We start from the raw sequence: 26,185 nt of genomic DNA, 5'->3' as shown, positions 1-26,185 counted from the left end.
AGAAGCGTAATTGGTCACTTCAGAGAACGTCTCCATAGCTCTAGAGTCCAGTGGTGACGTGCTTTACACCACTGCATTCAAACACTTTGCATTGCACTTTGTGATGCAGCTGCTCAGCCATAGAATCCCATTTCATGAAGCCCTCTACACACGGTTGTGCTAATCTGAAGGCAACATGAAGTTTGGAGGTCTTTAGCCATTGACTCTGCAGACAGTTGGCGACTTCTGCACTTCAGAATGCGCTGACCCCGCTCTGTCATTTTACGTGGCCTACCACTTGGTGGCTGAGTTGCTGTTGTTCCCAGCTGCTTCCACTTTGTTATAATCCCACTAACAGTTGAGCGTGGAATATTTAGTAGCAAGGAAATTTCATGGATGGACTTATTGCACAGGTGACAACCTATCACGGGACCACACTTGAATTCACTGAGCTCCTGAGAGCGACCCATTCTTTCACAAATGTTTGTAGAAGCAGTCTGCATGCCTAGGGGCTTGATTGTATACACCTGTGGCCATGGAGGTGATTGGAACACCTGAATCCAAATGATTTGGAGGGGGAAATACAGTATATATATATATATATATACATACATACACACACACACATATACATACACACACACACACACAGTATTTTGGCGTTTCATATAATCTTCTGGCCCAAAATGATAAAAAAAAAAAAAAAAACAAACCACACCACTCACACTAAAATGGCTCTGGCAGCGAAATGTTTGAATGATCATTTGTGAAACAGATTGTGTATAAATATTTTTTTAAAAATTACACAGATTAAAAAAAAAAAAAAAAAAAAGTCAACAGGTAAACAAACTTATGTTAAAAAGGATGGGGGGGGGGGGGGGGGGGCCTTAGGCATGAGGTCTGTCACTAGCACAGTAGTTTGATTTTCCTGTTTTTTATTTTGCCCGTGGTCCTCCTTTAAAATGCCCCCATATGTACACAAGACTCTCAGAGGCCAACAGCTGACTGGAGAAAACCCAGCAGTAAAGGGTTAATGGCAGCCATATCTTGTTACAAGCGACATTGCTCGCCTGTACAGCGCACCAGCTGGCGTTTAATGCCCCTTTTTATACAGAGATCGATCATCCGATGTACATTTGTACGGATAACCGCAGCACTGCACTCCTGTAAAAATATATATATTTTTTTAATGACGGCAGATTAGGAAGAATCGCAAGGAATTCCGTCATCAGCTGCGGCGCTGCCCTTTAAATCATGGCTCGGTGTAAACATTTTATCTGCTCCACTGAAACCTGAGAAAGAGGCGCGTTTCTCCTACAAACACAATTGTGCAGCTAATGCGTTCTAATGAAAGCACTTAGACAGAAGTATTTGTATGTCCGATCCAGGCTCTGCATCTGTGTCCGCCGGGAGACGCAGCCTTAGGAAATGATGAGTCGGCTGCTTTCTGCGGCCAGCTAAGGTGTGGATGGGACAGTCCCTGTCTGCTATCAAATGACTGACAATCAACTCGGTGCTCACTAAACCATAGCTACAGCCGACTTAAAGGGGAACTCCAGGAATGATCTTTATTGCCAACTTACGTTGGCCATCTTGCCACGATGTACCCATCTCATATCTGGAGCGCCACTGGGGATGCTGGAAACCATTTTAGTAGCCAGAGCTACATATATAGTAATAGCTGTGATCCTCCAGATTCTGCTTGAGGGGCTTTCCCATGCACACAGGAGGTTGCTCGCTCAGCCCCTCCACCAATCACAGAACGCCTTGTGTTTTTTCAATGAATACAAGGCATTCTCTGATTGGATGAAGAGAGAGGAGGGGTAGGTAAACCAAGGGATCTCCCTTCATCCAGTCACTGAATGCAGTGCCGGGACAAGGACAACCAGCACCCAAGACAAAAATTGATAAACGTACCCCCTCCACCCCGCTGGAAGCCTAGGGGATCCTACACCCAACAGTCACTCGTCAATCACTGGCGCCCCCACCACTACAGCAAACCATAGTACCCAGTGCAGCCGCCCCTTCCGCCCACCCCTTGTCCCAGCCCTGACTGAATGCCTATGTTTTTCAATGAATACATGGCATTCCTTGATTAGATGAAAGAAACCATGGGATCTCCCCTCAACCAATCACTAAACACAACACCTGGCCATGAAACACCTTTTTATTTAATTGTCCAATTCCTTTTGGTCCCTTGAAGGGAAAAAAAAAAAAAAAAAAAAGGGGGGGGGGGGGGATGGCTAATCTTTAGAGCTGTAATTCCCTCAAATTAAACCTGAGAGTGTGCACTTTCAGCCCATATCCATTATAGCTTGAATATGTTTTGGTAAATACCTGAAAATTGTGCCTGTGTCCAAATATATATGGACCCAACTGTATTTTAGAGTAGAGCAAGTACCTGAATGTGTCCTGTCATCAGCCTCCTACAGTCCCTGTACAGCAGGGACAGAGTGTGAGGGGAATAAGCAGCACAAGGAGCCAATCAGTTCATGTGCTGACAGGAGAAGAGAGCAGAGTAACAGATGAGTGCATCACTGTGTGGCTTCCCCTTTCACTGTCACAGGCTGGGGTCAGGTCCAGGAGGACAAAGTGGGTTGAATGAATATTGAATTGAATACTGGCCATCAGACTGAGGACACCTACTGGCAAAAGAAAGGAATGGGGGGGGGGGGGTGTATGCCAATATCTGCAAAATATCTTTTAATATCTTATTTTTAGAGATACTAAAAATGGTGACCCCATGCCCCTGATATGGGCACCCCAATTGTTTTCTGCAGCTGGGATCTGTGACACCAGTACTGTACTATAGTGCCACTTTCACATCAACCCAAAAAAGGAAGGTGTAGCCCACCCCTTCCCCAAGTTCACCACCATAGGCATCATTACTCTTCTGCTCTGGCTCCTCTGGTCAGGTAGGGCAGCCCCCAAGCAGTAGGCCAATTCAGTAAGGGATGGAAGGGCTGAGGGCAGGCTGTCCGCTTGGTTGAATGTACTCTAGAAGCTGCTGCCTTGCAGCTTCCCCACTCCCCTAACACATAAAGACACTGTACCCAGGACAACTGCCCCCCCCCCCCCAGTCCTGGGAATGTCAGTAAAAAGGATGAAAGGGGTGGAGATGGGCTCTCAGCTTGGTTGGATGTACTCTACGGGCTGCTCCCCAATGGTCTTCATGGTATCCCTTCCCTGCACCCCCAACACATGACACTGCACCTAAATGGCAACCGTTCCTCCACCCCCTGCCAGGCAGGTCAGTACAGGATGAAAGGGGTGAGGGTGGGCTCTCAGCTTGTATGAGCTGCTCACCAATGGCATCCCATGCCAACCCCCCTAGAAAATGAAGACACTGTACCCAAGACAACTGTCACTCCTGCTCCCCCTAGTCCTGGACAGGTCAGTAAAAGGATGGGTGGAGTAAAGACGGGCTCTCAGCTTGGTTGAATGTACTCTATGAGATGCTCCCCAATGGCATCTGTGGTGTCCCATCCCCACCCTCCAACACATGAACACACTGCACCCAAGGCAACTGCCCCTCCCCAGTCATGGGCAGGTCAGTAAAAGGAGTGAGGGCGGGCTTTCCACTTGGCTGAATGTACTGCATGAGCTGCTGCCCCAAGAATTAACCCCCCCCCCCCCCCAAACATATGAACATGCCCTGAGCACTTGCCCCTCCTAGTCCTGTCCCCCTGGTCTCCAGAACAGGAAATCTCCCTAATGGGACACCAACAACAATAAAATTGATAGATAGGGTTTTCAACCAACCACACAAAAAGTGGTACATATATTACTAAACAGTACGGGAATATTCTCCAAAACTTTCCCACAGATCTTCTGACACACAGCCCTCCACAGCCAGTACTGCCGGACCGCTGCTTCTGTATGATTGTGCAGTCTTCTCACAAGGCAATGCAGTGAAGCAATCGCTCTCAGCTTGCCTGAGTGAGCAGGTTTATCGGAGGGAAGTCACAGGGGAGCACCGTATGCAGCCAGTTTCCTGAACGGCGGATCTGCAAACCTCTGGGAATGCCATATGCAGGGCAAAATTAGGGGATAGTCAGATGGAATGATGCAAATCTTTAACTCCATTTATCTCTGTCCAAGTCCATCTATCTAGGAATGATAGGGACACACAGGGATTTGCATAGGGGAACCGTCAGTGGTTTCATTGCGGTTCACGTTTTACTTGCCATAGCAATTTTTTTTTCTCTGGACAAGAAAGAAGGAAATTGCTGCTCCACTGAGACATCAACTCGGCAATGACCCTTGACTTGGGAGTACCCATCAACCTGCATTCTCCACTACCCTGTAGTAAAGTAAAGTACTGTATACACACACACAAATGGAAAAAAAAAAAAAAAAAAAAAAAAAAAAAAAAGTATATATATTTTTTATTTTATTTTTGTTATTACGCTTAGTCTACAATTGCCTGAGCTCCTACCTCACTGATAACAACCTTCTTGACTCTTCACAGTCTGGCTTTCGCTCACTCCACTGAAACTGCCTTATGAAAACCAATGGCCACTACTCCATACTCTTACTAACTGACCTCTCTTGATACCTTTGACCATCCTCTCCTCCTCGAAAAACTCCACACTTGGCCTCCGAGACTCTGCTCTCTCCTCCCTATCGCAGCGCTCCTTCAGCGTTACCTATAACTCTGGCTCCTCCACTCCCTCAAGGTTCTGTCCTTGAACCCCTTCTCCATCTACACCTCCTCCCTTGGTCACCTGATAAACTCCCATGGCTTTAAGTACCATCTCTATGCTGCTGACACACAAATCTAACTTTCTACTCACCCCTTCAGTCTCCTCTCGCATTACTAACCTACTAAGTGACATATCAACATGGATGTCACTCCACTTCCTCAAACTAAATCTTTCCAGAACTGAGCTCTTAGCGTTCCCTCCAGCCCGTGCCCCCCCCCCCCCCCCCGACTTCTCTATCAAGATCAATAACACAATCATCAGTCCCTCCCCTCATGCCAGGGTGCTAGGTGTAATCCTAGACTCCCATCTGTCCTTTCAGTCCCAAATCCAATCGCTGTCCAAATCTTGTAGACTTCACCTCCGCAACATCTCCAAGATTTGGTCGTTCCGATCCTTGGAAACTACTAAGCAACTTATTCACTCCCTTGTTATCTATCGCCTTGACTATTGTAATTCCCTCCTCATTGACCTACCTAATCGCAGGCTATCCCCTTTTCAGTCTATCATGAATGCTGCTGCCAGACTCATTCACCTTACTAACCGTTCCATATCTGCCATCCCTCTCTGCCAATCCCTCCACTGGCTTCCCATTGCCGAACAGATAAAATTAAAAACACTAACAAGAACATATAAAGACATGTGTAACTCTGCCCCAAATTGCATCACCAATCTTGTCTCCAAGTATCACCCAAATTGTCCTCTCCGCTGCTCGCATGACCTCCTGCTCTTTAGCTCCCTTGTCTCCTCCTCCCAAGCTCATCTCCAGGACTTCTCATGAGCCTCCCCCATCCTCTGGAACTTTCTACCCCAATTTATCAGACTATCGCCTACTCTGCTCACTTTTATGTTTTCAGAGATCGCCTATCTCTTCAGGGAAGCTTATCCTGCCTTCAGCTAATAATGGAATCTTCAATTACTCCTTCCAGTCCATCCCCCACAGTTATTGCCTTTTGTACCACTAGCCCCTCCCTCTTAGATTGTAAGCTCCAAGGAGCAGGGCCCTCCTAACCCTCTTGTATTGAACTGTATTGTCTCCCGTTATATTGTAAAGTGCTGAGCAAACTGTTGGCGCTATATAAATCATGTATGTATGTATGTATGTATGTATGTATATTTAAATATTTCATCCACATAACTGCCGCTCACTGGATATTTTCTCCTTGAGATCATTCTGTAAACCCTAGAGATGGTTGTGCATAAAAATCCCAGTAGATCTGCAGTTTTTGAAATACTCAGACCAGCCCATCTGGCACCAACAACCATGCTACATTCAAAGTCACTTAAATCCCCTTTCTTTCCCATTCTGATGCTTGGTTTAAAATTCCAGCAAGTCATCTTCACCATATTTAGATGCCTAAATGCATTGAGTTGGCCAATTAATAATTTGTGTTACTGAGCAATTGAACAGGTGTACCTAATAAAGTGGCTGGAGAGTGTAGATTAAAAACATTCACATCAGTCCCTAACCCTCAAGGAGCGTACAATCTAAGGTTGAAAATGAATGTGGAAAAAAAAAAAAATATATATATGGTGTCCATAGGTCAAATAACTGACTTGGCAACATTATGACACCATATTCTGGGACAGTTCACCTCACCCACTATCCACATTCAGGATGGGCCTACCCAAATTGCATCCACTTTACATGTTCCATTCAGATATCTGCTTTTAAAATATGCTGGGACCTCTCATGCCCACTTTATGGGTTGGTCCTGCCCACACCCCCCCCCCCTCTAAATATGAAGGGACCACCAAGTCACAGCCCAAATCCCCACCATGAAAACCTTCTTGAGTATGTGCATATGTGCAAGTAATTCAATAAGTTTGCTGTGATCCTGGGACAAATAATCAGCAAAACAGAGGACCAAGATGACAGACTGTCCCAGTAAATACGGGGCAGCTGGCATCTGCAAAATAATGGCACCAAAATCTGTATGCCAGACCTGCCAAGATTTGACCAGTCCGGTACATAATACTATGTGTATTGTACATAATGCCAGGGATGGGTCCTGGAAGGCAGGTATGTGTCCCCATTATTTGAGTTGTGCTCCTTTTAAAGGGGGATGAAAATCAGTTTGTGTACTCGGGACTCTCACCCATGTAGAGTGAGGGGTTCTGGGGTGATTCAGTAGAAAGAAAGCTAATTTGCAGCTTTCCCAGGATTATTAAGTCCACATATGGGACCTACAATTCAGTGGCAAGGAGGGAAATATGGGTAGGAAAGTATCTAACCCCAACTATGGGTACTGTGGCCCTGAAGGGGTTAACCTGCCCGCAGGAAAAGGGCAGAAAGCAGCCAGCGGGTGTTGGTGAGGTTTGATGTGGACAGGACATGCGTGTGAGGAAGAGCTGGGTGCTGTTCCTTGCCCAGCTGTGATGTTCTTTTCTTTGGATCCCCTGAAGCAGGTGGGGAATTTAGAACCCTGATTAAAAAAAAAAAAAAAAAACAAACACGACAAGCTTAACTGGTGGTGAGCCAAAATTTTTATATTGTTGCAAAGCTTAAGAACTGCTCTTGTTTTGGAAGAAAGACTGTTGTCCGCCTGTTTTGAGAACGAAAAAGACTGCGTCTACAGAGTAAGCTAGCTGGTGATCTGGATCAATAACATCAAAGTGTATAAGAGTGAGTAGAGAGAGAGAACACATACATATTATATAGATAGAGAGAGAGACTTGTTGATGTCAAGAGGTCAGAAGAGAATAAGAACACTGGTTTGAGATGATAGAAAAGCATGCTGTCATGCAATATGTCAAAACGAAAAAGAAAAAAAAAAAAAAAAAAAATTCCCAGCTCCAACTTGCCAGCCAGCTTGAAAACAAACCGAATTAGCCTGTCTAACAGTATGCGTTAAAAACAGTGGTTTAGTTAGCACACATTTGCAAATACATGTGCAAGCTACAGAGCCTCGTCACGGCACCCCAGTATTGTGTAGTTTCTAACTCTCCTATTTTAAGAGCCCCCATAGTAGAGGCACATGTATTTAATAGACTGAGGGCAGATGGACCTGAGGGAGCCCACCCCTCCTTAAAAAAGCTACAGGAGCACACTGGACACCCAGCATGTAGAACAATAGCAGCTAAAGGTGTCCAGTGCGCCCCCTTGACCAAAAATTTAAACCGTACAAAGAAAAAAAAAAAAAAAAAAAAAAAAAAAAAAATATTAGTCACTGCCCCAGTCTGTAACTGACTTTCACAGCAAGGAGCACATGGAAGGGTGACACGTCAAACAAGAAAAAACAGAAAAAGTTTGCCGTTTTTAAATGCATACTGTTAAACAGGTTAATTCGATTTGTTTGCAAGCTGGCTGGCAAGTTAAAGCTGGGGATTTTTCTTGTTGTTTGACATGCTTTGCCCTTCCATGTGCTCCTTGCTGTCAGTTATAGACTGGGGCAGTGGCCATTTTTTTGTACGATCATGCCATATGGACCAAAATCTCTGAGGAATGTTTCCAACACCTTGCTGAATCTATGCTAGGAAGAATTAGGGCAGTTCTGAAGGCAAAAGGGGGGTCCAACCCGGTACTAGCAAGGTGTGCCTAATAAAGCGGTCGGTGTTTGTATGTAAAGCGCTGCATAAATTGAGGGTGCTATATATGTACCGGAAATAAAGATTTTTACCACTGGTATCTTCAGAAGAGTAAGTTTCAGGCCCTCCTTTAGATCCATGTACACTGCACCCCATTTAGAATGGCACCCCAACACATATGTATGGTAGGTGTTGATGGACCCACATTGCACCACAACAGGTCCAGTATTTGGCCTGTTGCTCTGCATTGGCAGCCCACTGTTAGTAAAAGGAACGGAAAGCACATTACCAAGTAAAATATCGCACATAAGCACACATGCAGTAAGGCACCACAATAGACCACAGGTTGAAGGCCCTCATTGTGTTGGCACAGCCGCTTGTAGCCTCCAACAGGGATGCACGGGGCATGGTGACAACACAGGAGCACAACTAGGAGACAGTGGTCACCCTATACAGGAGACACTTTATCAAGGATGTTCATGGCAAGACCATGAAGTCTTATTTAAATCAAATCTGCAGATTTCATTAGAACAAATAAAGTCTGCTATCTTCCGGCTAAACTTTACAGACTTTTGTCTATTAGTGGAGATAAAAAAAATGCCCGTGTGATAACCGAGGTCTCTGCCGGGCAAGCTATGAGGTTCATGAAAAGCCTGCGCTCTCCCCATGATGCTGCAAGGAAAAACAGAAAAAATTAGTCACTGTAGAAATTAATCTCTCCAATGCAAAGTACAGATGGATGAATTTAATGGTAAAACAAAAACAAAAAAAAAACCCTGCTTTGTGAATTGCATTTTTACTCTTCTTGTTCCCGTTTGTTTGAACAGCTTTTGGCATATACATTGTGCCTAACAGGAAGCGTCTACATTTGGCTCCTTGCCATGCGGGATATTAGACACAAAACTCTATGTGCGTGCAAAGATTGCATTTTCGACCATAAAAACCCCATAGACCCATTCCCACTGTGTGCAGCCACATTAGTAATAAAAATAGGTTTCAATACATAAAATGTTGTACTTTTGTTTGTGTCATTTACTGCTACTCAAAATTTCCTTCATGTTCTTGAAATATCAAAAATGTTGTGACCTTGCTAGAGTAACCGTCACCAAAGTTGACCTCCAGCCTTCCCTGCAGTCTTACACAGTTGTACCAGCTCCTCTCCAGTACTGAAAATTACTTCCTCTGATTTCACTGCACACTGTGAGCATTAGCAGCAAGTTAGACAGAGGCCACCTCATTTGCTGGCTGGGAGGACATCATGCATTATCTAGCCCTTTCTTGCCTTGTTTCAGTTCTTTCCACATGGAGCTTCAGCATCACTTTTGGGTGCTACAACAGTTTCCTCTTTTAGGAAATCTATGTACCCGCATAGCCCCTTCCAACAGCCCTGGTCTGCCTGCACTGCATTGATAAGCACACAGTGCTAAAAAAAAAAAAAAAAAAAAAAAAAAGTGCGCATGGATCAAAATGTGATCCATCTATGGGCAGGCTATTGTACTTCAGCACAACCAGCCTTTTGGGTTTTTTAATGTGATCACTGCTGGTGGCTATACAGTGATCACTGTATTCGGCCAGTGGGGAAGTCTCCCTGCCTGCCTCCCCCCACCCCCTTTACCAGAACACAATTGTGCTGCAAGAGGGATTCCTCCATCAAAACTGTGGTGATGGGGAAAAATGAGCAAATTTTCTTTCCTTCATCCAGTAGCTGAAGCAACGAAAATTGCATAATATATGGCCTGCCTTGAAGTGGAGCTCCATTCAAAAAGGGGAAGCTCCGCTTGTTTTCACCCTTTCCACTGCCACATTTGGCACTTTTGCCAAAAACTTTTTTTTTTGGGGGGGGGGGGGGGGGGGTACCAGGTGTTGACAAGTATCCCACTCCCGGCTCACTGTGGCCCCCCTCTCTCCTCCTGCAGTCTTCTGGGATACTTCACAGGTCCCAGAAATCCATGTGACCAATCACAAGGCACAGCGCGACTCATGCATGTGCTGTAGGAATGCAGACGTGAAGCCTCGTGGATTCACTTCTGGATTCCCTTACTTGCAATGCTGGTGCCGGGAACCCGGAGGCTAGTGAAGAGCTAGAAAGAGGGGGTTGTGAAAAGATACTCACAAAAAAAAGAGGTTACATCATGGACAGAATGCGATACTCAGAATAGTTCCCATAAATTATGGTTTATTACACAATTTTAGACAATAGGGTAAATATCCTGGTTCACTATCACCTCAGTATGAGATAATACAAAGACCTAAAAAAAAAAAAAAAAAAAAAATATGACATAAAAGCAACATCAAGACCGGTCTTTATATTAATGTGCTGCATACGTAATGCCAGAAACCTGTCTAGTACACTTGCAGCACCAACACATTGGTTACACCACCAGTAGGGGGTGTGTAAAAAAAAAAAAATTGTACCATCAGGTATAATAAACTATACAGTGCTATGCAATAATGGCTGATAACAGGCACCATATAATAATGACAAGACTACCCATAACCCAATCAAGGTAATGTGGGTGAAAAAATAGAAAATATATATATGGGGATACGGATGCCCCTATATAACAGGATGATTGCAATACAGCCCCTATTCAGGGCATGGGTGAGTGGTGAACATGTACAGATTCACAGTGGACATGCCCATATGTATATATGCAGAGTCAATCATGAAAGAATCACTGTTGGTATCCTTAATACAATAAAGATGGCAGGGCCCTGCTTCAAGGGGTTTCTTCACGGCAACATGCGGGCTATAGACCACCTTAATATAGATGACAGTGTGAAACCTGCTGGGTCCTCAATGTCTTGTAATGTGTAGATGGAACCACATTGTCCCCATCCTGCAATGAATTGATGACAAATGGACAGTCAATCAATATATATATTCTCCTGCTGATATATGTATAAAGTGGCGAATAAACGCCTTTTCCATCTAGCTGTGTGACAGTTCACTCACCAGCCAAGCCATAGGTGATACTTTCTGGAAGTTTCCTCCATCTGGGTTATCAGGCATAGTCCCGGGGACAGCCGCCACCATTGGGACTGTAACTGGCGGGCTCTGTTCTCCCCTTGGTGCCTGTGCAGCCTTGCACAGTTCGTGGCCCATCAATATGGCCGCTTCCCTGCTGGTCAGCGCGTATGGTGCCAATGCGTGTGACCGGAAGTGACGTATCTGCCGTATGTCAACGCGTTTCGCCGATGGGCATATCTCACTCTGCTTCATCAGGACCAATGAGACATCTGCCTTTCACCTTCCTATTTATACTGGGCTCAATACCACCCATATATGCAAATCAGTTGCTGGCACGGGACTGTAACTGGCGGGCTCCGTTCTCCCCTTGGTGCCGGTGCAGCCTTGCACAGCTCGTGGCCCACCAATATGGCCACTTCCCTGCTGGTCAGCGTGTATGGGGCCAATGCATGTGACCGGAAGCGACGTATCTTACGTATGTCAACGCGTTTCGCAGATGGGCACATCTCACTCGGCTTCCTCAGGACCAATGACACATCTACCTTTCACCTTCCTATTTATACTGGGCTCAATACCACCCATATATGCAAATCAGTTGCTGGCAATCATTCTCAATAGGAAAAGGAGCTAATTACTTACTTAGCAAAACAGCTGGTCATATAACTCAATTAAAAGAGTAGTGAAGAACTATCCTGGAAGATGTCACTGGGCCCCTGGACAGGTAAGGGTCCTTCTAAATGCAGCAGCTACAGGATTTGTTTTTGGGGAGCCTGAAGCTTCTCTTTAAGCTGGCCATCGATGGGTAGAATTTCAAATGAAAATTCTTAGGAAACATTGTAAGAAAGTTCACTTGTTTTCCCTAATCATTAGTGGGGTCAAATCATTGTTTGTTTTCAAGTGACAAACAAACAAATTTCTAGCAGTGTATGTGGTGTTCGTTCGGTGAAGTCCATTCATTCCAAAATCAAATTAAATCTTTTGAACGTCATTTGAATGTTCTGAGAATTTTTCGTATGACTTAGCACTCTTCCTTAGAATTTTTGATTGAAATTTACCAGCTTTACAGACCGGGTATGATTACAATCAGCAGATTTACAGTTTGCAAACAATCATCTGAGGAGTTTGTGGTGTCAGTGGAATCCGACCACCGAGCCAGAAGTCTGGGCTAATCTTGCAAGTTCCAGTTCCCTGTACAGGAAGCGCGAACACCAGGAATGTCTTGATAAGTGAGCTAATCACAAAGTTATCCCAGCCGAGGGAACATGAACTGACCAACTGAACTACATTTAAAAAACAGCTTGGCAGCTTTTCTTACAACAAGCAGCATTTTCAGCAGCAGATATCCCGGTGAACAATGGCCGTGGCAGAACCAGAGGATAGGCCAGACTGGCGCTCCAACGCAGCGTCAAGACAATTAAAATGGAAAGCTTTCATAAGTGCCAGGGTTGTATTTCTAGAAATGACAGTTTTCTCAGACTGAAGATTTCTGTACAAATCCTTGGTGCAGTAGATTTCATTGGTGTGTACACGGCATTGTTTTCTGTGAAGGATTACACTCTATACACTACAGTGGCAGTTACATTTTAAATTGAACAAGGACTTTTCTCTTGCATTTTCACTTAACCCCACCTCTGTGCACCATATACTTACAGTGCCTTGAAAAAGTATTCACACCCCTTGAAGTTTTCCACATTTTGTCATGTTACAACCAAAAAAAACAAAAAAAAACAAAGTATTTTATTGGGATTTTATGCGATAGACCAACACAAAGTGGCACATACCGTAATTGTGAAGTGGAAGGAAAATGATAAATGGTTTTCAAAATAAAATGTGAAAAAAAAAAAAAAAAAAAAAAAAAAAAAAAAAAAAAAGAAGTGTACCAGAGGCATCTCATGGGGCCCCCTACTGACCCCGGGCAGTGCCCGAGTTTCCAAATAGTCAGTCCGCCCCTTGGACCCCCTTTCGCTGCAATTCCAGCTTCTAGTCTTTTTGGGGATGTCTCTACCAGCTTTGCACATCTAGAGAGGGACATTTTGTGCCCATTCTTCTTTACAAAATAACTCAAGCTCTGTCAGATTGGATGGAGAGCATCTGTGAACAGCAATTTTCAAGTCTTGCCACAGATTCTCAGTTGGATTTAGGTCTGGACTTTGACTGGGCTATTCTAACACATGAATATGCTTTGATCTAAACCATTCCATTGTAGCTCTGGCTGTAGGTTTAGGGTTGTTGTCCTGCTGGAAGGTGAACCTCCGCCCCAGTCTCAGGTCTTTTGCAGACTAACAGATTTTCTTCTAAGATTGCCCTGTATTTGGCTCCATCCACCAAACTATTAAGAGCTTATCGGTCCCTGCTAAAAGAAAAGCATACCCACAACATGATGTTGCCACCACCATGTTTCATGGTGGGGATGGTGTGTTCAGGGTGATGTGCAGTGTTAGTTTTCCGTCACACATAGCGGTTTGCTTTTAGGTCAAAAAGTTTAATTTTTTCTCTCATCTGACCAGAGAACCTTCTTCCACATGTTTGCTGGTTCCCCAACATGGCTTCTCACAAACTGCAAAAGGGACCCTTTCAGCAATGACTTTCTTCTTGCCACTCTTCCATAAAGACCAGATTTGTGGTGTGCACAACTAATATTTGTCCTATGGACAGATTCTCCCACCTGAGCTGTGGATCTCTGCAGCTCCTCCAGAGTTACCATGGGCCTCTTGGCTGCTTCTCTGATTAATGCTCTCCTTGCCCAGCAAGTCAGTTTAGGTGAACAGCCATGTCTTGGAAGGATTGCAATTGTGCCATAATCTTTCCATTTTCGGATGATGGATTGAACAGTTCTTCGTGAGATGTTCAAAGCTTGAGATATTTTTTAATAACCTAACCTGGCTTTAAACTTCACAACTTTATCCCTGACCTGTCTGTTGGCCTTGCTGATGCGGTTTGTTCACTAATGTTCTCTAACAAACCTCTGAGGGCTTCACAGAACAGCTGTATTTATACTGAGATAAAATTACACACAGGTGGACTAATTAGAGGATTCCTGAAGGTAATTGGTTCCGCTAGATTTTAGTTAGGGGTATCAGAGTAAAAGGGGGTCGAATACAAATGCACGCCACACTTTTCAGATATTTGTAAAAGATTTTGAAACCATTTATCATTTTCCTTCTGCTTCACAGTTATGTGCCACTTTGTGTTGGTCTATCACATTAAATCCCAATAAAATACATTTAGAAGGAAGCCATTTCTGTCCAAAACGTCCTGTATGGAAAAGGATTACTGAAAGGAGTAGATCATGTTCACTCTGCAAAATGAATAGTCATTTAACTTAATGAAGTGAAGCTGTGCCAACATCAATCATTAGATCATGTGCAAATGTAGCACTACCCCCTCAGGGGCCACTGAGTAATTTTCAGGTTCCTTGTCTGTCTTTCTTGACCCCGCTCTGGAAGCCCAACCCCTGGTGACACCACCTTACATCTCTGGCCAGAATAATCTTCTGGCTGCAACCATAAAACAGACTCACACACAGTTTAGAGTGAACGGATATTTCGGTTGTATGGAGATCAAATGTAAGCACAGGGAAGCAACAGGAAAATATGTGCATAAGATAACAGCTTTCACTCTAGTAACTTCAAATAAAGGATCACAACACAATCTCCATCAGTTCTATAGGTCCTGCAATTCAGAATTTAAAATGATAGCCCCAGTCCTGAGATCCTTCTTCATCCAGGGAGTAAAGGAGGGGAAAAAAAACAAAAACAACCCACACACATCACTTGCAAAAGTGAACTTGCTCTTACACCACTGCAGTGCATTAACACACACACACAGATGTGCATTATGCATCAGCTTGCTTTGCATTCAGAATAGATAGGTTGCCACTACAACACATGAAAAATGGTGCATGCAGCATTCCTGGTAGCACAATTCTATGTGTTAGTACTCTGCTAAGGATTGGGCTGCACTGCAACACAAGTCCATCAGCAAGGTGCATTGGCGTGCCTTTCAGAAGGACCATGTGTTACAAGCGTAAAAAAACAAAAAAAACAAACACATAACAAACACCCACACACCACGCCATTTTATCAGACCAGACCCAATTATACCATTCATTGCAATGTCAGGGGGCACGGAAAATGAGATGAGTTGTTAGAAGACATTATTTAGTTTGTGTCCAAAAGTTCGAACAGCAAACCCCCCCCCCCAAAAAAAAACACTCACACCAGACTATATCGCTCAAAATGAAAAGCCGTAGAGAACACTCGGTATAATGGACCCAGAGGAGGGAGCTGTATTCTCCAACACAGCTGACCTCCTGTCCAATAATCCCAGTATAATACAGACAGCTATCCCATTGGTGCCACCTTTTGCACATGCAGCTGGTAGATAACAAAGCTGTCAAAACTCTGATTTTAACATGATGTTGATGACCTTCTAAAGCTTTACATTTCTCAATATGAAAAAAAGGTTAAAGAAGAACTCTGGGATCTCAAGATCTCTGTATGAGGAAGGTCACATGTAATGATTTATACTTCCTTCCAAACATACGGTGCAGAAAGTGGAAGCGGACTCCACTGATAGCTGGACTAATAAGGCGATCAGGAAACTGACCTCTAATATTTATCTGGCAGTTTAGTAGACAGCAGAAATGTACAAGGATAAAATCTCTTTAAAAGCAGTAGTAAACGGGGGGGGGGAATATTATATACACACACACACCTATCCCCTAACCCTCAAGGGGCATACAATCTAAGGTCCCTAACTCACATTCATACATACACATACTAGGGCCAATTTAGACAGGAGCCAATTAACCTACCAGCACTATATTAGATCTCCATACCATATTATATCATACCTGCATACTGAACCATAGTCTCTTATCTCCATACCATGCTGCATTATAATAGATTTCCATACACCATCTCCATACCAGATTATAACATCATACCATATGATCAGCCTTAACATTATGACCACCCACCCTATATTGGAGTAGGTCCCCTTTTTGCTGCTAAAACAGCCCTGACCCATTGAATCATGGACTCCACCAGACAAAGCATCACACTGCCTCCTCTGGCTTGCCTTTTTCCAAAACTGGATACTGGTGCCATCTCTTCCCCAAGTAAGTGACATACATGCACCCGGGCATTCACATACTGTAAAAGAAAATGTGATTCGCCACTCGGTGGACCATTTTTGATGCTCACATGCCCATTGTAGGCACTATTGGCTGTGGACACGGGTCAGCATTGCCCTAACTGGCCTGCACAGCCCACCCGTACACAACAAACTGATGGACTGTGTTCTGACAACCATCAGAACCAGCATGAAGTTTTTCAGCAATTTGAGCTACAGCAGCTGTTCTATTGGATCAGACTACACAGGTCAGCCTTCATTCCCCACATGTATCATTGAACCTTGGCAGCCCATGACCCTGCCACAGACACGCTGCCAGGAAAATAATTAACTGCTAATTCTACCTACAAATGCTAATTTCCTGGCCGTCACAACCTGATATTACATAGTTTTGATCTCTGTTCTCTGATCGAGATATTCTGGGTCATTCCTAAAATACATTACTAGTAGCCCTATAGCAGCCTCTCTAAAGCTAGGTTCACACCTATACAGTTTCCTCCATTTCTGCAGTGCTTTTTGTGTTATTGCAGGTGTTTGACGCTTTTTTGCCATGTTTTGCATTTTTTTTCCCTTCTTGTTGCTAGGCAGATTACAACACAAAACCGCACTACATGCTTTTCTGCAGCATCTACATTGAAGTCTATATAACCAAAAATGCAACTTACTGCGTTTAAAAAAAAAAAAACAAAAAAAAAAAACTCCGACCCTTTCCAAAAAATGCACCGGGTGAAAATGTGGAGATGTGAACGTGTCCCACGTTAAATGGGCTGTACTGCATTCCGGAGAACACTTAGGTGTGAAACTAAAAACTTTCACTATAGTAGAACCCTTGGAATAGTGTTCAGGTCTCAGGAAGCCCTATTTAAAATGTTTATATTTAAGGCGGCTTGCACACCATGTGTTGAGATGTGATGGCACCGTGGGAGCAGTGCAGTGTAACCCTGGGTTTGGGGCAGGTTAGTTGCACTTTCCCATAGATGTCTATTATTTATTACAGGTACCTATATAGTGCCGTCAATTCACACAGCGCTTTACATATATATTGTACATTCACATCAGTCCCTAACCCTCAAGAGGCGTACAATCTAAGGTCCCTAACTCACATTCATACATACACATACTAGGGCCAATTTAGACAGGAGCCAATTAACCTACCAGCATGTCTGGAGTGTGGGAGGAAACTGGAGTACCAGGAGGAAACCCACACAGGCAGAGGGAGAACATGCAAACTCCAGGTAGGTGGTGCTGCGTTTGGGATTCAAACCAACAACCCTAGTACTGCCAAGCAGAAGTGTTAACCATTTAGCCACTGTGCTACCCATATTTAGGTTCTGCAGTTTTGGTGCAAAAACTGAAAACACCCCCCAAAGATGCAGCATGTAGGAGTTTAGGTGTGCTTTCAGAAAGCACACCAAAACTGTAGGACCTAATAGAACTCTATGGGAAAGCACAGCTAACCCATGCCAAAGCTGTGGGTACACTGCGCTGCTCCCTTGGTGTGGTCAAACCACACCACCTTGGTGTGAAAGCAGCCTACAGCTCACAGTACAGCGGTCAATGAGAGAAGGGCCCCCTCCAAGCGGTGGCTAGTGAGAGATGGGCCCCCTCCAAGCGGTGGCTAGTGAGAGATGGGCCCCCTCCAAGCGGTGGCTAGTGAGAGATGGGCCCCCTCCAAGCGGTGGCTAGTGAGAGATGGGCCCCCTCCAAGCGGTGGCTAGTGAGAGATGGGCCCCCTCCAAGCGGTGGCTAGTGAGAGATGGGCCCCCTCCAAGCGGTGGCTAGTGAGAGATGGGCCCCCTCCAAGCGGTGGCTAGTGAGAGATGGGCCCCCTCCAAGCGGTGGCTAGTGAGAGATGGGCCCCCTCCAAGCGGTGGCTAGTGAGAGATGGGCCCCCTCCAAGCGGTGGCTAGTGAGAGGACTTCAAACTGGTGGTCAGTGGGGGAAAAAATGCCCCAAAACACTGGTGGTCAGTGGGAAATCTGGCCATTAATATGACAGCTAACTTTCAATAGTGTCAGTGGTCCCAAATATACGAAACCAGAGGACAAGGTTAACTGATCTTATGGCCCTATGAAGAGGTGTTTGTTCCAAAACAATGAAGGCAGGTGGTCAATTCATCTCACTGATCAACCGCTGGAAGAACCCTGGTTGAGAAAGGCTGCTCTATAGTATAACAAATGTATTCTAACTTTTGTTTTAGGCTCCATGCACACTGGCTTTTTTTTAAAAAAAAGTTTTAAGTTTAAAAAACAAAAAAAAACTCTGGTAATAGTGTTTAGGAATGTCAGCATTTTATTAGTGTTTTTACAAGTACATATAGGGAAAAAAAGCTAGACAAAAAACAAAGGGCTGTTAGGAGCGTTCAGCGATTTTTGTCTGAAAGAAAAATGCTGCCAAAAAAAACAAAATTTTTTCTGCTCCTAAACGCCGAAGCTTGAAAAATGCTACTAGCTTAAAAAAAAGTGTGCATGGGCACATAGAACAACACCACTTAGCTTCTAGGAGCAGACAAAAAAAAAAAAAAAAAAAAAAAAAAAAGCTTCTAGGGGGTTCAAGAAAACGCTAGTGTGTATGAAGCTTACAGCCTGTACACATCGGACAAACGATCATCCGTTTAGTCTCCATACCAAAATTGGTGGAGGGTTAATTCTCCTACGAAAGAAAAGAATTTTGAAAGATGTCATGTATTGTATTTTTCGGTTGACCGCTGTACTGATTAAGTACCTGGTCGCACTGGATGCAAATTGGCATGCGATTTGCATTCCATCTGACTTGCAAGCCAAGTCGCACCTACTGTCCACAATTAGAGCCGTCATATCAATGCGGTTCTGACTTGGTCGTAGCCGCACCGATTTCTAAAGTAGTCCATGCACTACTTTTGGCGCAATTTGCATAGACATCTGTGGCGAAATGTCTTCCAAATCGCACCTGAAATCGGCAGGTCACCTGACTTTGAAATTGTGCGACTTCACTGTAAATTGCAGGATTTCAAAGTTGGGTTTGATGTGATTGGGGTGTAAATGAAAATCATATGATCTGCTATTGTATGAGAAAAGTTTTTGCACTTGTCCCTTTGGATATTAGTCACATTACTTTTTGTGATCGGCTCTCGAAAGCGGTGTATAATGATCAGATTATTGGACAATCGGTCCTCGCACAAAAAAGTTTGTACGATTTTATTGTGTGTGCGGGCCTTATAAAAGGTTCCATTCCTAATTCAGCAGATCTGAATGTTCTTACCAGCTCCATAGTATAGCAGATGGAATGTAACTTTTGTTTTCAGCTAGGTTCACATCTATGCGGGTTGTGCCGCTGCGGATCCGCACAAAAATCCATGCAGCCTCACCATCCACATAGATGAATGCAGACCTGCGGGCGGGTGTCATTAATTCTAATGGCACGCCACCTGCACTGGAAATCGCAACCGTACTGGGAACCGAGGTTTCCGTGCGGGCTGCGTTTTCAGAAGTGCAGGGACTTCTTCCCTGTGTGTCCCAGGGCACGGGAGTCCATTCAAATGAATGGGCTCTCATGCCCACGCAAAACGCAGACCACAGATATGTGAACCAGGGCTTAGGTAGGATTCCCAGACCAGATCTGAATAAAGCAGCCATTCTCAACCAGGATCCTGCGGAGGTTGATGAGGCTTCCTTGAGCTGTGGTTGACTAACCTCCCATCTGATGGTGTATGCATAGTCAGAGTCCATGCCCCTCGGCAGAGCCAGCTGCATGAACCCAATGATCTTTTTTGGCCTTCTTAAGGTGGCATTTTGACCATCAGCAAGTCATTCTCCTTAGTAGCCTCAATATAAAGGAGCTTTTTCCCCCCACTGATGACCCCTAAATTGATTTAATCAATGGTTCCCCAACACCTGAAAAATTTTTTTTTTTTTTTAAGGGTTCCTCTGGGGTAAATAAATAGGAGAAAGGCTGCTCTATGGTATAACACAGGGGTCAGAAACCAGTAGATCTTGGCCAGGTGATTGGTAGATCTCGGTCTGGGCTTGCTGACCTCAATCCCAGAGCATCAAACAGAGTGCAATGCAGACTAACTACTTATAAAGTTGGAGCAACAATCACGCAAGCTGATGTCTCCTCTGTATGCGGCTCCTACGTCCTGTCAGGGTTGGTGGGTGTAGCACCTGCCAAGCATGACCCATTCAAGTGCATGAGGCCACTCTGCAACCTTGTGCAGTACAAGGGGTTAAACAGGCAGCGGTGTGTTTTCTAACCGCCTGCTTTAAGCCCTTGGACCCCAAAGAAGCATGCAGTTGCAGGGCATTTTCAGAGTGGCCCCATTTACTTGGATGGGTCTTGGTTGACAGGCGGTAGCACCCACCAAAAGCAACAGGGGATGCAATTCCTGCTGTGGCATTTGTACACCTTTGGCTGCTGCCTCAGCAGCTAAAGGGGGTAAAACCGTGATTCAACTGCAAGGTCTTACACCCCCCCCCCCCCTCCCAACTTTACATGTGAACAAGCCCTTAGAGTGCTGCTGCTGATTACAACTTAGGTGCTCATTCACAGGTGCAGTAGGCACTGCTGCTCCTCTGCAAAGCGATCCCGATGCATTTGACAGGTGGTGAGCAGAGGATATGTTGCCTCCTCACCACCTGATGTAAACCCATGATTGCTGCGCATGAGCATTATTATGACACGTAATACGGCAATTAGGAGGTTTAAATCAGGTGTGAGGAGGAAACATTGCCCGGTGATCTTTGACTTCTCCCATGTAGATCTACACTTTAAGGTTGCCTACCCCTGATGATATAGCTTTTTTTTTGCATTAGTTATTCTTAAAGTAGTTACAATGTAACTTTTCTTTTATGTACAATTCCCAGGCCAGTTCTGGAGACTACTATGAAGTCTCTAAAAAGGTAGCCATTCTCAACCAGGATCCTGCGGAGATTGATGAGGCTTCCTTGAGCGGTGGATGACTGACCTCCCATCTGATGGTGTATGCATAGTCAGAGTCAATGCCCCTCGGCAGAGCCAGCTGCATGAGCCCAATGATCTTTTTTTGGCTTTCTTAGGTTGGCATTTTGACTATCAGCGAGTCATTCATCTTAGTAGCCTCAATATAAAGGGGCTTTTTCCCCCATGGACTACCCCTGAATTGATTTTAGCAATAGTTCCCCAACACCTGGAACCTTGATTCCTCTGGGGGGGGAAAAAAAAAAAAAATAAGTTGAAAAAGGCTGCTCTACAGTATAATAGATATGATGTATCTTTTTTGGCTTTAGTTATTCTTAAAGTAGTTACAAAGTAACTTTCCTTTATTTACAATTCTCAGGCCAGTTCTGAAAATTACTAGTAGCGCTCTATTGTATAACAGATAATGTGTAACATTTTTTCTACATTTAGGCTAGGTTCACACTAATGCGGTGTGGTACATCACATGTGATACAGGAACCGCACCGCATTCCTGTGCAAATCACATGCGATTTGTGTGCGGTGATTGGAGCCATACATTTTGTATGGCTCTAATCGCACCCAAAAGGTGCAGGACCCTTTTTTGGGTACGCATTAGATTTGGATCGCATGGGTATTCTGCACATCGCACCTCATATTGCGGACAGATTTCGGGGTGTTAACATACACACCCGCATCGGTTTGCATGAACGGGGGGTGTGATTCTGATGCGGTGTGGAATTTGCACAGAAAACGCTACAAATTCCGCACTGCATCAGTGTGAACCGAGTAGTTGTGAATATTGCCAACAGCTTTATAAAAGAACAGATGTCATTTCTGTGATTTCAATATCCTAGGTCAGTTCTGAATATAACCAGTAGCCTTCTATAGTACAAAGATATATTTCTATGAATGAATCTAAAAACTTTCCATGCTCCTACTGATTGTTCTATTACTAAAACAGATGAAAGCACCCAAGTGAAACAAATTCATCAAAGAATTAAAAAAAGGGGAGAAGGATACAGTATGCACCACGCAATTATATTTTTACACACACACACACGATATCCTGCCCTGATGTAGATACCATTCCTAGGTCAGCTTTGAACATTACTAGCGGCTTTACATTGTAGAACATAAATCATGTACTTCATTATTTTTAAAGTATCATTCTTAAATAAGCTGAGAACATTGCTAGCTTCTTAAAATAGCAGATATTAAGTAACTTTTCTGATTAAGATATCATTCCTAGGAGAGTTCTATAGTACCAAAAGTACATACTGTATTGCTTTTGATACCATTCTTAGGCCATTTAGGGTTGGTTCACAATAGTGCAACTTCTCATGTGACTTGAGTTGCACAGAAATCGCATGACAAGGGGAATCAATGGTGCCCATTCAAATTAATGCAACTCAGCACACTGCAATTTTGGAAAATGTTCCTGTGCTACTTTAGTGTGACTCGGCCCCGCAGAAGATGCAACAATGCAGACAAGTCACATCAAATTCTCACCACATAATCACGAAGAAAATTGCATCGCAGTGGTGTCAATTGAGGTCTAATATTACCAGTGTCTCCTTAGTGCACGGTCATACCGGTGTGATTTCAGGTTCGATTAGTGGATTGAAATTGCAGGTGTAACTTGCTGCAGTACAATTTCTAACGTAGTTATTACAATACTTATTCTGCATACATAAAATATAATGGGGGGGGAGGGGAAAAAAAAACAAAAAAAAAAAAAAAAAAAAAAAAAAACAAAAAAAAAAAACGCACTGCAAATTGCAAGAAATCATTGAAAATCTTCATAAGTAGCAATAAAGTCTTTAGAAAGCGCACGATTTTAAATCGCAGCGGTGTGACCGATGCCTTACAGTACAACAGATATAGGTCTCTGTTTTAAATATCAACCTTAGCAGCTCTGAAGATTACTAATAACTCTTTACAGTAACAGATCTACTTCTCTGATTTACATATTCCTAGGTCATGTTGGAATATTTCTAGTAACTCTTTACAGTAGTCATTCTCAACCAGGGTTCCATGGAAGCCTATGGTTCCTCCAGAGGTGACTAGGGGTTCCTTGAGCTGTGGCTAATGGACCTTCCATGTGATGGTACCTGCATAGTTCCAGGTCCAACACCACTTGGCACAGCCATAGCTGTAAGTCGAACATTCCTCCCACTTACCACCACCAATGGAAGTGGCACTTGCCTAATGACCACCAATGGACTAATCTTAGCAGGGGTTCCCTGAGACCTGAAAGGCTCCCATTTGGGTAAAAAGGTTGAGAAAGACTGCTTTACAGTAGGGTACTTGCACACAGTAGTGAATTAGAGGATGGGCTTTATAGTAAACATGCGTATTTGCACGTTTTCATGCATATGTGTGCACACTTGTAAAAATCTTCTAGCTTTTCTTGGACTGTGCCGTACATGCTCAAGCGTACTGTTCAGCAACCCAGATTTTTGTACTTTTTTTTTTTTTTCACTGATCTATACATAGCACAAGTTTACATGCCTGTGTGTACAGTTGCATTAAAAATAATGAACTGCATTTTGATCAGTAAATAAAACAAAATGCCTGGATGCCTAAAAACCTGGGATTTTTTAGATATCTGTTTGCAAGAGGCCCTAGACATCATCTCTAGGTCAGTTCTGAATTTTAATAGTATCTCTTTATAGTACACTTGATGTACTTCTCTGCTTTAGATACCTTCCCTAGGTCAGTTCTGAATATTACTAGTGGCTCTTTGTAATAAAACAGATCTACTTCTCTTGTTAGGATACCATCCCTAGGTTAGTTCTGAATAATACTAGTGGCTGTTTTGGGATATTCTTCTCAGATTTAGGTATAGTATTCAAAGCCAAAACTGATCATTTTATTTTGTTGTCTTTAAAAGACAAATCTCTGGTACTTTGCCTAGACATCAGTTAAGTTGGCAAGTATGCCTCCAGAAGTGTCCAGACTGCTTATGTCAGCAGACACAGCCCACACTGTACATCCAACAGCAACATCTGTGCAATGCATACCACTACGACATCCCTGGAAATCAGACATCTAATGGATCAGTAGAAGTGTGTTAAGACCCAGCTGAGAACTGCCACCCCCAGTCCCAGGGGAGCTCCCTCCTAAGAGCAGCCACAACCTGAGTCCTGCAACCCCCCCCCCCCCCCCCCCCCCGAGGAGCCACTACCTGAGCCTTGCCATCCCCCCAGAGGAGCCACTACCTGAGCCTTGCCACCCCCCCAGAGGAGCCACTACCTGAGCCTTGCCACCCCCCCAGAGGAGCCACTACCTGAGCCTTGCCACCCCCCCAGAGGAGCCACTACCTGAGCCTTGCCACCCCCCCAGAGGAGCCACTACCTGAGCCTTGCCACCCCCCAGAGGAGTTACAACCTGAGCCCTGCCACCCCCCAGAGGAGTTACAACCTGAGCCCTGCCACCCCCCAGAGGAGCCACAACCTGAGCCCTGCCACCCCCCCAGAGGAGCCACAACCTGAGCCCTGCCACCCCCCCAGAGGAGCTACAACCTGAGCCCTGCCACCCCCCAGAGGAGCCACTACCTGAGCCCTGCCACCCCCCCAGAGGAGCCACAACCTGAGCCCTGCCACCCCCCCAGAGGAGCCACAACCTGAGCCCTGCCACCCCCCCAGAGGAGCAACAACCTGAGCCCTGCCACCCCCCCAGGAACCCCTCATCACTCACCTAGCCTGCTGAAGCTCTCTGACAAAGTTCTCCTTAACTTTTTCATCTTGCTCAGCTTCTGAGCCGGCTGTCCTGCGATCATGACACACGTCCAAGCAACAGAGCTCCAACTTGGAGGAGGGAAAAGAGCAAAGTCCAAAAGAAGGATCCCAGTGGTGCCTGAAGCTGGCTGCGATCCTCTCCTCCAGCAGCCTTCTAGGTCTTACAGACAGTCTGTTCCCAAATATTACGACTCATTTTCTGCAACTTCTCCACAATGAAAACTTGGGCAGGAAGCAAAATATTCACCAACAGCAGAAAGCTTCAAAGGCTTTGTGGATGGCAAAAAAGGTGAAAGTAGAGAAGGGCTTGCAGAGGGCTGGGGGTGCAGGATGCAGGGGACCCCTGGTAGAGATGCAGAGGCAGCTTTGGTTGGTCCTGCAGCAGCTTCTCATGCAGCCCAATGCTCAGGCTGTGCTCTGATCTGTCCCACCCCCTCCTCTATCCTCGTCATTGTACACTCTTTATATTCTCAGCTTGAATGATGAAGCAGATCCAGCAGAACTATACAGAGGAGAAGCATTCAGCTCCCTTCTTTGCTGGATCTGAAGGCTGCTGCCTGTCATGGCTCCACCGCGCCATCTACTGCCCGTATTGCATGACTGCAGCTCCTTCCTGACTGCCAAAATCTTTCTAATGGAGCTCAGCTGTGTGGACACCTAAAGGTCTATCAAGATTTTGATGACACCTCATTAGGGTTCTGCATTAAAATGGAGATGTGGTCATTTTACATTTAATTGAGTTACCGGAGGATCAATATGGCGCAGGAGGCATATCAGCGATGGCGAAAGAGCGTAAATGCTTTTTTTAATGTGATTTCTACGGAGTGGAACTTTAAAAAATAAATGAGAGATGTGGCCTGTCTATGGCTCACCAGATCTGCTCCATTGATCTGCAAGGCAAGTCCGGTTATTTGTTAAAATAGCTCCTTAGGCTCCGTTCACACCTATGGATTTTTTAGCCCGGGTTCACACTAGTGCGGTACATTGCATGTGATTCGCACAGGAACCACACCGCATTCCTGTGAAAATCACATACCATTTGTGTGTGGTGTGATCGGAGCCATACATTTTGTATGGCTCAAATCGCACCACACCCGCACCAAAAAGGTGCAGGACTCCTTTTTGGGCCCGCACTAGAATCGGATCGCATGGGTATTCACACTCATGCGATCCAATTCTGCACATCGCACCGCGTTTTGTGGACCGATTGTGGG

General features: G+C 44.6%; 1 protein-coding gene across 1 annotated transcript in view; it reads right to left on the bottom strand.

Moving 5' to 3' along the window:
- The window catches only part of LOC149470212 (cyclin-dependent kinase 14), a gene marked incomplete at its 3' end in the record, with an annotated part of 401,956 nt that extends 376,562 nt beyond the window's left edge, over positions 1–25,394 (bottom strand). Inside the window, exon 1 of the mRNA XM_089666421.1 lies at positions 24,931–25,394. Within this exon, the coding sequence (XP_089522547.1) occupies positions 24,931–25,012 (82 nt within the window). The remainder of the gene's footprint in view (positions 1–24,930) is intronic.
- Positions 25,395–26,185: the final 791 nt, after the last annotated feature.

The sequence above is a fragment of the Staurois parvus genome, unplaced genomic scaffold (genome assembly GCF_062004578.1).
Source record: "Staurois parvus isolate SC_StPar_1 unplaced genomic scaffold, SC_StPar_1.0 ptg000051l, whole genome shotgun sequence".
Taxonomy (NCBI): domain Eukaryota; kingdom Metazoa; phylum Chordata; class Amphibia; order Anura; family Ranidae; genus Staurois; species Staurois parvus.
This window is presented reverse-complemented; position numbering and strand designations above follow the sequence as displayed.